The sequence below is a fragment of the Poecilia reticulata genome, linkage group LG10, assembly GCF_000633615.1.
Source record: "Poecilia reticulata strain Guanapo linkage group LG10, Guppy_female_1.0+MT, whole genome shotgun sequence".
NCBI classification, from domain to species: Eukaryota; Metazoa; Chordata; class Actinopteri; order Cyprinodontiformes; family Poeciliidae; genus Poecilia; species Poecilia reticulata.
In genome coordinates, this window is record NC_024340.1 from 11577986 (window position 1) to 11593019 (window position 15034).

Here is a 15034-nt window from a genome sequence, read left to right on the forward strand (position 1 = left end):
TTCTGATTAATGGAGTGGCTAGTAGGTCTGGGTGGGTTGTTAGAGAACATACTACATATGTAAAACATGTGAAGTTTTTTTAATGAAAGTATAACCTCATGCTTGATTTATAACTAGTATAATTTAAGCCAACAAACAATGGACTTTTACTCTCTTTCATTTTTCTTTTCTTCTTTTTTTCTTCCTTCAAATTTCTCTCTGACACATGCACTGGGGCCTCCTATTTCCTGGTTTTTCATTACACAAGGTCTTCACTGTGGAGGAAGGCAGATATTCTGAGTATACTAAYGCAATTTGCACAAGGACAAAATACGACTAAATACTTTTGGACCTTGCATTTAGCAGCACAGTTCAAATCCTTGCTGGTGCTCATGGGGCATCGAGCCACATCAACATTTCATGTTCGTTTTTTTTTTTTTTTTTGTATTTTTTGTCTCTGGCCTAATTGTGATTGCAGTTTTCAGAGAAGCGATCCAAACAAAGAGCAAACATTCTTGCTGTCTCGCTATCCCACTTTGCAGGAAGGAATGCAAAGCAAAAAAAGAAAAAAAAGAAAAGGCATTGAGATGGAAACTGGCTGAACTAAACAGAATCAGTTGATCCACAAGCTTGAGTCCAAGCTTATTTAATGGATGAAGTGTTGCTGTGAACTGTTCACATTTATTGTTCTCTTTCTTTCACCCTGATTGACTGGGAATATGCATCTTTGACAGGAAGAAAAATGAAAGCAGAATAGGAGAGAGGAAGGGGTTTATGGGCGAAATACTTTCAACACCTAACATTGCAGGGAGTAGGGGGGAGTGTAAATATTGCATCACATTCCTGGGATTTTATGTAATGCCTCATGCAGATTACAGCCTGGAAAATTAATCAGAGACCTTTACCTCATGCCGATTACTGCTGCTCTCCCTCAGACCTCTGACCTCCAATGTAGATCTTGATTAGAAATCTATTTCCCCTCAACAGATAACCYAAAAAACATCATTCGAAATTTGGTGTTACATGGAGACGAGGAACGGTCTCCTCCTTCTCCCTCTTCTATTTATGCGACTTCTAAGGTTTGTTTGTTTTGGCCGCTGCAGCCATGTGAACACTGATGAGTGTGATTTTAAACTGGATAACAGCAGAAATTTATTACATTAAGACCCTACAAATCAAAAGCAGGCCAGCTGGCAGGAAAAGGAAACACTGATTGTGTCCAGAACAAAACTCCTGGGATTCATTTGCAATTTTTCCTGATTCCCCCATGTCTGAGCCGCATTGTTGCCAGAAGCATAATAAAGAGGTAAGCAATGTTGCCATATAGATGATTTACTTGGTTGTTTTTTTTTTACCAGTAAAAAACTCAGTTGGCTCCGTGAGTCTTGCCCGCGCACACACACACACACACACACAGACTCGTCCAGCTGATGGTGGTTAGTGTTGTGGGGCCCAAATGTACAGTTTCTATATAATCACTCACTTATAGACGTGATTAAAGCAAATGTTTGTCCAGCATCCAACTGAGATGCCCAACCCAGTCTGTGGAAGMAATTTAGACCCTAAAATGTCAGTGTTTTGGTATTCTACACACACTTCTTACATATCTTTTTTTTACTTTTGGAATTGATTTCTAAACTTTCGTCCCACCCTGCTTCATCCCTGACTCACTTCAATCCAACACGCTGCGTAAAAGTCCCTTTGCTGCAAGCCTGAGTTCTTCACTTGGACATGTTACAACAATAAATGGGGAAAGTAAAATGAACATACTCTCAATCGGCTTTTCTGACTGCATCCGTTTCACTCAACATAAATTCTGATTAATCTGTAACAGTGACATGAAAAAAGACATGGCTGTTGCACTTTATCACTCATTGCGTACGTATGCCCACATGTATGAACTTCAAACAAAATTTTGCTGTAAAGGCTTTAATCTGGCTTATAAATCTGCATAAAACCAACAAAAAGCTGACACATATTTGGAAAGAAACGGCTATCAATGCTTGAACCACAGTTTTTGGTACAAATGGGACGTGTCTTAAACCTCTGTGCACCTTCAGMTTTATTGCTTCTGCCAGTCACCAGGAAAATCTTCATATTTTTTTGTAACCTTTCRATATTGATTTGTCAGATGTTTCATGTACAAATCAGAGTTTTGCATTTTTTTTTGTGGTTGAATAAACTTGCATGTGGTCAAATGTGAGAAACTTCACGGGTGWCAATACTTTTCCGAGGCTCTGTAAAGAAGACTAAAATGCCCTGCATGTAATTCAGATGCCCAATGCCGTCTGTAGAAGCAATTTAGACCGTAAAACTCCAGCTTTCTTCAAGTGGGACTTTTTCCCCCCACATAGTGTGTTTGGTGTCTATATTGGATTTGGAAAGTTTGAGTCCAAATGATTGTTTTAGCAGGCGCCACTCTGGCATCCAAATCATTGTAATCCTTTCGGCGCTGCTACAGACTGATAGCGGAATTAGACTTTCKGAGCTTCAGTCGTGGCTTTGCAGCAGCATACATCATCAAACCACATGCAGACACACCCCAGTTGTGCCAGGCATTCCCTCGCCTCCGCTTGAAACCGCAACACCCTCTGAGGTAGCTCACGACGAATGCAGATGTCTCATTCACTGAAAATAAACAACAGCGGTCCTGAAATGTGTGCGTCTTAACCAAATTAACCCTGCAAACACATCGTATCCTGGAAGACTTGTAATCAACACAGTTGGGTTTGGAGTCGTCCCCTCCGGCGCATCAATAGACAAGGGCCGCTCTTCATGGTAATTGATGGAGATCACTCGTCAAAACACTTGCAGGCAACATGAATTATCGCTGCTTCTTTTGTGTCTGTTTCTGTGTTTATGCTAGTCCTTTGAACGGGCCCGTGGCTGTGTCCCATTAAAACCAGAAAGCTGCTTTGGGAGCAAAGACGGGTATTTGAATGATTCGAATCACCGAAAGCTTCTTTGTACCTGCGTCCAACTTAAGTCGGAATACATATCAGATCAGCGAGAAATATTCAGACTTTGCTTTTTCAGGGAATGCCCCTCTTCTGAAGGAATGTGTGCTAACATTTCCTTTCCGCTCACTGATCTCCCACACACATGCAGCTGCCCCTCAGACGGTCACGCCAGAGGAGCAGAGGCAAGGACTCGAGCGGGGAAAAAGGGAAAAGAAACACAGAAGCTAATGGCGGCTCTCCCAGCTGCATGGGGTCTAACACACATAAGAACAAGATGAAAGAGGACGGGCGAGAGAGACGGTGTCCAGAGGTTCTGCTGGAAAAAAAGGTGCGGATTGATAGTGAGAAGGGGAATAAGAAGTCAGAAGTGGAAGTATAATAAAAAAGGACAAGAGGAATGAATTCTGTTTGAGAAGAAAATGATAAAAGATTACAGAGGAGGAGAGTTGTAGCAGGAGGAAACAAGTGTCTCAGAAGGTGGAGTGGCAATGGAGTACTTTAAGTAGTCTCTAACAGATTTATTGTCTGAGATGCTTTGGAGGACCATCCATCAAGAGAGGAGGTACATGAAAACAAAATCAGAGCTAGCCCAAAGCCCAGAATCGGAAAGGATGTCCACAATCCCAAATGATTTAGGAAGTAGATATTTTCCTTTAGGTGAACTTTGTGTGGCCTGTGCTTTGAAATGGTGGATAAAACCACAGATAGAATAGCTCAGTACATATAAGTTATGTTGTCATATTTGACTGAGAGGAGATTAAGATGTCACTCGTAATGCTTGACAGCTGTTCATGTACATTTGACTCATGCAGTCTTCCTGCCCTAACCCATTCTACTGCCTGCTGCTGGTTCTCGCTTTCCTGTTTAAGAAGACTTTCAGAGATCAGTGACATGCAACCAAACTACAAATCTATGAATCTATATCATTTTAAGCCTCAGACATGTTACACAGAACCAGATGTTACAGACAATTATACTGGAGGGATCTTCGGAGTTTGATGTCTGGCTTGATCCAAAGGTTGGATTACATTCTTAAAACCGTCGTGCCTTTAAAAAGGTCAAACTCTGTGCTGTGTGACTTATGGGGTCAGAGAGAGGCTGCAGACTGATTGATAAAAAGTATTTAAAGGGGAAAGCACGCTTTGTGGAGTTGCTTTTGCAGACCATCGATTAATAATTAGTGTTTTGTAACAGATTACAGAAAGACAGACCTCAGCTTGGAGAATAAGGGAGAAATTCTTATGAGGGACCTAAACTAAGAGATTTAGTTCTCTTAGTTTAACACGACACGACAGAAATTACATTGCACTACTATAAACTACTCTTAACTGCAGGAATACTATATTACATTATACACCATTATATTCCACTTGTGTATACAACACYGTTCAATGCATAAGCACAACAGACTATACTGTAGTAAACTACACATATACTGTTCTCACTACAATACAAAGGGCTTCACGATATCAGGAAATCATGCAATGAGGATTTTAAAGTTAAACATTGCATTGAAGATATAAGTTGCATATCTCAGTTTGCATCTGAGCCAGGTGCTGGCATTTACTGCAGGCAGACTCTGYCCAGAAAGGCTGGAAATATTATTGGTATGAAAGCACGAATGTCTGATAGTTTGAATGTTAAAGTGAACAAGTATTGCAGACCAAGCAGTCCTACGATACATTACTGATGTTGCACAAAAGTTGCCATGACGTGATATGTTGTGGGATCCTAACAATCCACTCTAATCTACTCTACAGAGCTCMGTRCTGACACTATTTTAGCTATGTTTACCTCAGTTAAYGTTAAATCATCTGCAAGAACCGTTTCTGTTAGGATTTCTCCCGCTGGGTGTATCGCCACCTAACTCATTCATCCAGGACCTCCTGCCTGCTTCTCATTGTAAATGAAATGAATATGAGTCGGTGATGTTTTCCATGCGAAAAGCTCGTCAAGTTTTCAGGGGAGCTCATGTGTGATAAACAGGAGGCATGCTTCCTTTGGTGCAGACTGATGTTTTGATGTGCAAAGCTGACCTGCTGTGCTTACTGTGCAGCTATGTGTGCAGTTTTCACTCTCAATAATCAAAATGTCAAAATTACTAAGAGGGGCCTGAATATATATTATTTAGCTATTAATAACTGACAGGCCAAAATATGAGTTTGCTTCAGTTTGTGAGTGAAGTTACCTTCAYATACAAAGATCTGAAATTTCAAGTTGCCGACTTCAAAGGCTTTTTGCTTGGTGTTTCTTGAGAGGACATGATCTCCTGTAATTGGAGTTCTTTGAAAGTATGTAAGAACTGAATCAATGCATCATGTGGGTTTAAGAGAAACCTGGTCTTTTCTCTAACTTTAAAGACCTCTCTGCCCAACGTGCATGGCAGGAAAACGGTSAAGAAAGGAGAAGAAACGGGGAGAACAGAGTGGGCCCCACTGGCCCCTCACCATCCGTCTGTTGAATATGAAAATATATTATACCATAATGTGTTCAGTATGCAAGCTTGAAGGAAACCATATGAAAAAGTTCCAGACAAAGAGTCTTCTGTGTTCCAGCTGACCCCCCTCCCACCCCTATCTTTCGTCTGCTTCAAGTGAGGGAGAGAGAGCGCGACATACACAGAGCGAGAGAGAGCAGAGAGGTAAAAGGGGGAGGTGTGTGCAGTCATAGGAGCTGAAAAGAGAAGCACACACCCCTCGCTGCCTCACACTGCCAGACCCACCGGAGTACAGGTGAGCAGCATGACCAGAGAGCTCTGAATCCAGGATTTTTATCTGTCGCCGTGAAACCRTGACTGCTGCAGACTAAAGTCACCTGCTGCCTAGCTTATTTATCTGAACGGGGTAAGATGCGATCTTTGCTCGGAGAGGCAAAGGGAGGGGAGGGTGTGATTAAGGGGAATGCAATGAGCTGGGGAGAGGAAGAGGAGGGAAACTTTGAAAGTCTTTGTCTGAGTAGATGACAAACATCTGTGGTTGGTGCTTTGCACCGTGTGCARGCTGCAGGGTTGCAGAGCGGGGGGTGGGGGGGKKGGGGGGGGKGTTGAATGGCTACATTAGCACTAATATTCAAAGATATTGTCCTGACTGTGTAGACCCTGCTGTGCAGCTAAGTTATAGACTGGAGTTGAACTGTGTAACTTTAGTGGGTGTATCCAATTAAAGACCTGGCTGGAGACCGCATTTACTTGTCCATATCTGTAATTGTTTCCTGTTAACGCCACAGGTGAGGGTTATTAGGTGCTTTACAGGGGAGCAACAGGGGGTCTAGTTCTGCCATATGCAGTACATATCTATGAACYTATAAAACTTCTTGTGTATATTTTGTTTTAAGTCACATTCTAATAATAGAAACCTGCTTTGACAAACATAGTAATAGAAAAATCACTGCGATTGGTTCCTGTAGCACTGGTAACATATGCAGTAAGTTCATCTAAAATGTGGAAATGTTTGACCCCCGTAATGACTTGCAGGTTTCAGAAGTTGACTCAAATTGTTTTGGAAAGCTCCTCCTTCCTTACACAGATTTATGCACACCTCCTTTAAGCACTTATCTTTCGTCCTTTGAACTTCTCCATCTGTGATTATGGGAGCAGGTTGACCTGGCGCACAAAGTTGAGACGGCTCTACAAGCTCTTTCAAGGCGTGATTTATCACAGCATTCTCAGTAATACCAAAAACTGTGGAGACAAATACAAAGAGCCACTTCAGAAATTCATCAGAGACGTTGCTTTTGCAATGTTTTTCCCGTGTCACTCAGTGAGCTGCACAAGCTGGGGCCCGTTTGCCATCACAGCCTCCTGAAACTGTGGAATTATGAGCCAGGAATGCCCATTTCAGAGCACTGCCCGAAATCATTTCACAGTGCTTCCAGGGCTCTTGAATGGCTCTTTTGTCTCATCAAGAGGGAGAAGGAGCAAAGGGCCCTGCTAAAACCCTTTAGCATTTACAGCTGAGTGATTTGTGCATGCCAAAGTGTAAAAGATCCAAGCAAAGGGCAAGAAATAACAGACGCACAGGAGTTCTGGCCCCGAGGCGTCCGATCATAAAGACATAAAGCCAGGGCTGTGATGAGCTGCCTCAGTGTAACCCCTGTAATTTATACTGTTACACTTTTAGGGTCGTACAGTTGGCTGGGAATGAAAGCTCACCTGACATCCAGGCATTTCACATACCTTAACACATGTGCAACCACAGTCTTTGATGATGTACAGATGCCATACCTGAGAGGGGTGGGGGGGACATGCAGGAGTTATGAGGTGGCTAAGTACAAGTTGTCTACTGATGGGAATCTGTAATAAATGTASAATATGAGAAAAGTAGAGGATAAGTGATTACAGTTTCTGCAGCTGCCAGGACAGTTTCCTTTGTGTGTCATCACATGCTGCAGAGAGCTGTGTATTTGGTGTCAACAAATAAATCCATCATGTTTTGATGACAAACAGGAGCCCTGAGATCACAGCTGAAGTGGCCCGCATACTAAACTGCTAACTACGTACTTGATCGTGATCATGAGGGTGGTGCTRTAGGTAGCAGAGGAAAGCTGCTACCTACTTTTGGCAAAAGTAGGCCAGCAGGGCATTGAAAAACATACAGTGGCTGGCAAATTCGATACATTTTATTGGGATTTATAAGCACAAATAGTTTATTGTTTTTAAGTAGACAGAAGAGAAAACCTTTCCAGCTTTGTTTACAAGTAAAATTTTGAAAAATTTGGTGTGCATTTGTAGTAAAGACTCAGTGTTCTGTGAAAACACAAGAGGCTTTGTAGAAAGCATCAGGGAACAAACAGCATCTCAAAGGTCAGTGAACACACAGCTGACAAAGTCATTTTTAGGATGGTCTAGTCAAAGGACACAGCAATAGAGAATGTGAGGCAAGACTTGAACATTTGAAAGCCACTGTGTTTTTTTTTTAACTTCAAGGTACCTGTAATTGGAAGCAGAGCGCKCATGGGTAAGATTCGACTTCTGCTGCTCAGGTATGAAAGTCAAGATGAAAGCTAGAGAGTTAGATGTCAACAGATAGTCTGGAATAAATTTAGTCCCCCAGACCTGCAGAGAAATAAGCAGAGACTATTAAAAGCCTWGCAGCAGATGTAGGTTTCAGTGGTGCATATGTCAGTGTTTTGTTTCCTTTAACGGAGTCAAGTGTGCATCTCTGCTGCTGTCAGCTTTTYGTCTGACAACTAATAAACATTTTCATCCCGTATCAAAGATAGCAATCTGTACATATTCTAGTCATTCTGGTGATGCGGCGAGCAGACAAGACCTCAACATGTGCTGCTCACCTTTCTTCCCTGTGATTACAGTAAACATGAATTCTGACTCGACAAAAGATGACTTTCACTGAGGAAAAGCGTCATAAACTTGTCACTGAAGAATCATCTGAAAAGCCAATAAATGAGAAGCGGAGTGAGCCGAATGCGGTTCGCACATCTGGGAGATTCAAAGAGCGATTGTCACAGCGTCTAAACAATGCCAGCCTTCATCTCGGCTCACTCGTCAGGATCACGCCAGTTAGAAGCAGTGCGGAGGATTTCAACTCCCTTGCAGCGGGGGGGAGKGGGGGGGACGTGTTGCGTTTGGGATGGCTGTGAGCAGGCCTTGACTCAGCTGTAGTCTCATTGGGTGTCAAAACATTAAGGATGAAACGAAGCCAAGGTGCTCATACACCTTTGAAAAAGATGAAAGGCAGGATAGTTGCTGTGTCTGCGAGGAAATTCGTAATTATGTGCGTTGCTGTTTGCACTGGCCTCCGACTCCTCTGTGATATAGCGGTGAGTCACTATCAAAAACAAATGGAGCCCAGATCAGATCCAAGGAGAGGCAAGTCAGATCAAGGAAATGGAAGTGTAAACTCCGGTTTATCATTACAATCACTGCCGGCGGCTTTTATTAACTTTAGGGGAGGAACATAATGCTGCTGACTTAATAAAATGCTTTTTAGGATCATCTCTGTGTAGTCATTTTAYCCTGGTTGGGAGTTTTAAAAACTGGCACATATCACATCACGTACCCTGAGGCAGAAGTGATGATACTTTTACAGCTTCACTGCAGGCCTGAATGAATTGTGACTTTACATCTTTGGAGATATTAAAGAGCTAATTGCATTTTATAAATGCAGTACTTCCTCTTTTAACCTTTACCCTGCAGAAGGTATATGGATTTAAAGAAACAATTCAACCTTAAGGACAAAAAAATAATAATACTTTTATTTACCCACCAAAGCAGAATTAAAGTTAACGTGAACTAAGAAAACTTTAACAGAGATCTAGTATGCAAAATTCACAATTTGAATGTTTTTGTACAGCCATTTCGGGCCCCAGCTGCTTCTAAAATCACCCAGGTGCTTAAAAAGACCTAGTCATTTTATGACAATAAGTTATTGTTAGATTTGTTGAGTCACTGCGCCGTTATATAGCAACCCCAGCGGCGCTCCAGCATATTTGGTCAGCTGGTTTGCTGTTGTCCGCACAGTACAAAAGCTGCTGGAAAAGTGTTTTGTTGTTGACTTGCCATTCAGAAAACACTTACTACATTCTTGTTTGTTGTGCAGGAGGCTCCACTGCTGTTTTTCAAATATGTACTTTGGAATAATTGCGCATCTGTTTGCAGCCATTTTCAAGTGCGAGCGTCCGCGTTGAGTTGTGTGGTGTGGCCAGCATCAGCTTATTTGGATTTAAAGAGATAAGAGGCACTAAAACAACTAATCCTGAAAGGAACTAAAACGGAGACTAAAATGTTATGATCAAAAAAWAATTTTCTGCAAAAAAAAATTTATGAACATGTTTGTAGAGCTCATAGACCCATACTCATTTGTTTAAGGATGTATGATAGATCACTTTTAGTAAAATCCACAAATGTAAATAGCTTTGTTCATTTCCTATCAAATCTAACCAGTTTTCTTCTCCCTGCTTAAAAACATCATTTTCACAGCACCTCCTCCATATTTTACAGCAGTGATAATGATTTCAGGATAAAGTGCAGCAATTGTAAATTCCACATTGTTACACACATTCCTCTGCATTATTGATCTATTATGTTAAAAAAAWATATATATACATTAAAATTTAAGGTTGCAATGTTAAAAAAAAGTTATAGGGATGTGACCACATTTGCAGCACTGTCTTTTATTTCTTTTGCATTTTACACCTGTCTTTAATGAACTTGTTTTCCTTCTTTGCAGGGCAGTAAATGAACCTGGATGTTGCCTAAATTAAGCACAGAGATCAACTAGGAATGCTAGTTTCAATAAGCCTAAAGCAGTTTGGATTTATTTTCAAAACCAAAGCTTTTAACCAAAGAGGACATTGCTGATGCAGCTCGGAATTTACCAAAACAAGAAAAACAGAAATAATCTTTCCTGCCCCATAAACTGTGTCGGCCTTTAAAGGATGAGAAACAAGCACAAAGCAGCTCTCGCAAAATACTTTGGGAGATGGAAAACAAAACAGCCTCTGGAATGACCTTTCCAAAGTGAAGTGTTTTTTTTTTCTCACATGCACCTTAAACAGGAGGAAGTTCCATATACATAGTTTCCCCTCACGTCACCGTAGACTTATGATCTTCAAGATAAAGAGCAGATCCCTTTCTTGGAAGGCAAAGTAATCTGTGGGCTGCAGACTGAGACGCAAACGAAAAAAGCATGTTCTGCCGACCAAAATAGAGGAGGAAAGGAAAGAGAAAAATCTGGGAAGGGGGAAAAAACTTGGGAGTTTCATTTGCCCTCTGCTCCACATTTTTTTGTGGCTGTTTTTCCAACGGGAATTCTTCCAAAGGACGTTGGAGCTGACCCTCTGGGAGGTCCAATTAGACTGAGATAAACACTTCATGAAGGAACAAAGTAAGAGTAAACTCTTTACGCCAAATTTCAGCTGACTGCTTGGGGAAGGAACCCGGCTGCTGCAGGAGTCATGCCTGGAAGAAGAAACCTGGAGTGCTGAAGTGCCTCTTTACATTCTCAGTTTTTAGGYGATTAAACRCTGTTGTTGAAGAAAGGATACAGGCGTAGGGATCTGATTCAGGATCGCGATGGAGAAAGGCCATACATCTATYAGGAGAGGGGTGAGCTGGAGTCCAGGAGGATTGAGAAAACCTATCGAGTCAAAGCAAGAAATGCAACCCACTGAGACCGACCACAACGCATCCTGGGAGAAGACGGGATTTAGCACACAGCACATCAGCCGCAAAACAAGTAAGTGTTTGTTTTCTTTGGCATTTTATGGACTTATTTGGATGTGAAAGAAAAAGTAAAAGTAAAAGCAAAAGCTTTCAACGCAAAAATATATATAGCTGCRGTGTTCCCAGAGATTTGTCTGGTGCTTTAATGTGCTAGTGTGGACTGACCTGAGAATAAATCTTGCTTAACAAGACTGAGACTGCCAACTTTTGAAGAGAGAGAGAGAGAAAAAAAAGTCCAGACTTGTCAATGCAACCTGACACAGAGAAAAGCTGCATGAAACATCTGCTCCTGGGAAAGCAGAATTGGAAAGACAATCATAGACAACACGTCTTAATATTCATCTCAGAAGCTGACAATCGTGGGATAGGCATTGTGGGAAAAGCCACTTGGAGCTGTACATTCACATTTGTCTCCTTCTACCTCTTCCAACAAACAAACAACAACAAAAAAAGTCCAAAGTTGCCACATTGTGACAACACAATCAGTCTGTGGAAAACACAGCAACATATCAATAAAAATAACTTCCTGTGGGCAGTGGCAATGTTTTCAGACACACTATTCAGGCTGAGTAATTGGTCATTGTGTATTATAATGGAAATGTCACAGACACAAACTGTCTTATCTAGATGTAAAAAGCTGTGTGCCACCAACACCCTTCCAATCACTCATTACCTAGCAATTAGCTTTCACAGGTCACTGAGAACAGCACAAAGAAGCTGATAAAAACTCAGCTTCTTAAAGAGTTAATGCTGCAGAAACATGAAGTTGAAAGTAAAAATAAGGAAAAGGGAAACAGAATTTGTCCCCTGATGTCAGTATTTGATTCATCTAACAAATGCTTTCAAAAGTATTCACCCCCTTAGATAAAATCTAGGTGGTTGCCCAGTTATTAAGTAGAGCAAACATCTGCCTGATTTACTCGCAGTATAAATCAGCTTTCTGTGAAGTTTTGTGAGCAAACATCATGAAGACCAAGGATCACAGTGAACAGGTCGTTGTGGAGAAGTTTAAAATGGTGGCAGGTCATGATAACAAACATATCCTTTTTGTTGGACTTCACAGGAAGTACTATTCATATCAATCATCGCAAAACAGAAAAAGTAAGGTAAAACATTCCCTGGCAATCCACCTAAACTGATAAGCTGGTTCCTTGATGCCTCTAAATGAGCTGTAAAGAAGGCAAATAATTGTTTAATAGCCGCATGGATGCCACAAATCTGGCAARAATGACAAAAAGAAAGCTACTGTTTAAAGAAAATTCCAGTGGATATGCCACAAGTCGTGGACACAACAAACACATGGAAATAGGGGCAATTCTGAAACCAAAATTGAACTTTTTGGCCAATGTGAAAGACACTACGCATGTCGGGAAAAATCTTCCACGTTAAATTTTAACTTGGAAATTAGATATTTTGTAGTATTTTGCCTTAGTTATGTTCTGATTTCAGTAAGCCAGTCACTGTAACACACAATGTGTGCCCACCTCAGGTAAATATAACTAGATAAAGAGCTTAGAGCTTCAACCCGAGCTTTTGAAAGTTGTGATGTTGAAAAAATATCCTTTCTCTTTATTATCTGTCAAAAACAGAATTTAATGCTTGCCATGTCTAATTTGAATTTCATGAATCACCAGATGTTAYGCCAAAATTGAATCAAGGCTTATGAGTTATGACCCTATTGACTGAGCTGTGGCCTTCAATGGTTTTAACAGAAAGACATATGTCAAGGAATGGTGGCCCAGCTTTGATTAACATGTTAAGTAGCTATGATTTATGGCCCTCATAAAGTTAAAGTTTTATAATTTTAACACAGTACATATGTGATTTTTTTAGGGTCTGATTTTCAGCTCAGATAGGAGACTAATAACTACTAGTCATGCACTGCACAGACCAAGAGGTCTTTGTTGAAAGAAAACCTTAACATGAACTATTTAAAATTTGACACCAGACATGTAGGGAACACATCGTGTATGTCTAAGGAGGAACTCTGGTCAGAAAAAAAACTAAATTTAACTTTGAGCCCAAAAGAGCAMAATGCTATATGTGGAGAAACACTAAACATCACTTTGAACAAAGTATCTTGACCCATAGTGGGGTMAGCATTATACTGTGTGGAGGCTTTTCTTCAGGGAGGCTAATGGGAGTCGATGCAACAATAAATTGAGTCAAATATAGGAGAACMAGTTTGAAGCAACAAACGAATTAAGAGAGATTGAGACTCAACTTCTTCCARGACAATGACTAAACATGCAACAATAGCTACAATGAATAGTTTGGATCAAAGCATATTCGGTTGCTTAACTAGACCAGTCAACGTAAAAATCTACAATTTAGAATCTGTGGCAAGACTTGAAAAAAAATCATCACAGATATTGCTACTTTGCAATGAAGAATGGACAAACACTGTTGATCCTAAGATGTGAAAAAGACGACAGAAACACACACCAAAGATGGCCGCATGTGGTCAGAGCAAAAAAAACAACTGAGTTCTTTTTCAAAGTGTCTCAGAAAGGATGTGACATTTTCTTTCCACTTTACATTTATTGGCTATGTTGTGTTGGTCTACTGGGCAAAACCCCAGTGAAATGCAGTTTGTATTCAAAAACATRTGAAACATTTCAAAGGGTACAAATACTTTTTACATGGCTCCACATGAAAACCAYTGAGAGTTTAGGTCTCGGTCAGTCTGGTGGGATACACGGCCCCTCTGTTAATCCCCCGTCTTTCCATACCATTTCACATATCACCCACGGGCTCCTGGGCTGTCATCCCATTCCCCTCCCGGCCATCAACCAGAAAAAAAGATAACATCCGACAGGGTAATCTGACCTTTGATACACAAATGTGGGGTTGGCCCCCTCGATTCAAATTCTGCTGCTGTAAGGGGAAGTCTTCTTGTGTGCTCCACCCTTCGCAGGGGCAGCGGGAAATGGAGAAGAGATAGAAAGCGGAGCGGAGGTGAGGGAGACATGAGGGGAGGGCAATACGATGCAGGGCTCCTTATATCAAGACAGGAAATTCCAGTCCTGCTTTTGCAGGTTGGAGCTCAGGGCTGCTGCAGTTCAAAGAGGGCAGACACTTGGACCAAGGGAATGCTCAGTGAACACACATGGCATATCCCGACTGATGTGGGGGGCAGCAGGGGTCAGGTGCTGTAGCTGTGGAGGCTCACTGGTCTAATCCATGTAAACATAAGCTGAGGTATCTCTGGGTTGCACTTCAAAGATTGCAACAAAGGGTCAGAGGCTCTCCAGCCATCACAGGACATTTCAGAGATAAGCTGCTCAATACTTACCATTGACAGGACATTTCTCCAAAGCTGTCAAAACAAAGACGAATCTCTCTGCAGAAGGCTGCTGCCGAAACATAAACACTCTCCCAACAGAAGCGATGGGCTTCACTCTCACAGGTGTCTCCGTTTTTATTATTTAGTGAAAAGCATACGTGAGTAAGTGCTACACATTTGGAAAAAAAATGAAACCAAAGTGGAGGTAGAGTGACAGACGGTGTAGCCTCCAGCTACAAGCCCTCCCTCCTTCTCTTCTCTTCCTTTCCCTGCCCTCTCTCCCTCTGCCTCCCTGCCTGTCTGMGTCCTGCTGGACTGCAGAGAAAAAGAAATCCGATCTTGTGTCTTGCTCCAGAAAAAAAAAAAGAAAAAGAAAAAGAAAAGTGAGGTGGGGGTGAGGGGTGTCAAGCCATCAGACGCAGTTATAATTGTAAACTCTTGTGGAAGTACTACATGACAGCGGAGGTCTGAGATTTGAAATGGAAAAGGTAAGAGGGGTTATGCGCTGATGTGGATCAGATGTAGAACAGAACGGCAAACTCTCAGGGAACTTGTGAGGATGTGCCGTGGTTTGAATCCTAACAGAGGAGCAGTTGTGTCGGATTGGTGAGGAAAGGTAACTTGTCA

At 41.5% G+C, this 15034-nt stretch overlaps 1 protein-coding gene across 2 annotated transcripts in view; it reads left to right on the forward strand.

Moving 5' to 3' along the window:
* Positions 1 to 5587: 5587 nt before the first annotated feature.
* The window catches only part of synpo (synaptopodin), a 17723-nt gene continuing 8276 nt past the window's right edge, over positions 5588 to 15034 (forward strand). The window contains exons 1-2 of one of the 2 annotated variants that reach the window (XM_008419971.2): positions 5588 to 5671; positions 10127 to 11134. In XM_008419971.2, coding sequence (XP_008418193.1) covers positions 10972 to 11134 — 163 coding nt within the window. In that variant the 5' untranslated portion in view covers positions 5588 to 5671; positions 10127 to 10971. Of the gene's footprint in view, positions 5783 to 10126; positions 11135 to 15034 lie in introns of both variants that reach the window. The other variant, XM_008419970.2, reaches the window with a different exon arrangement.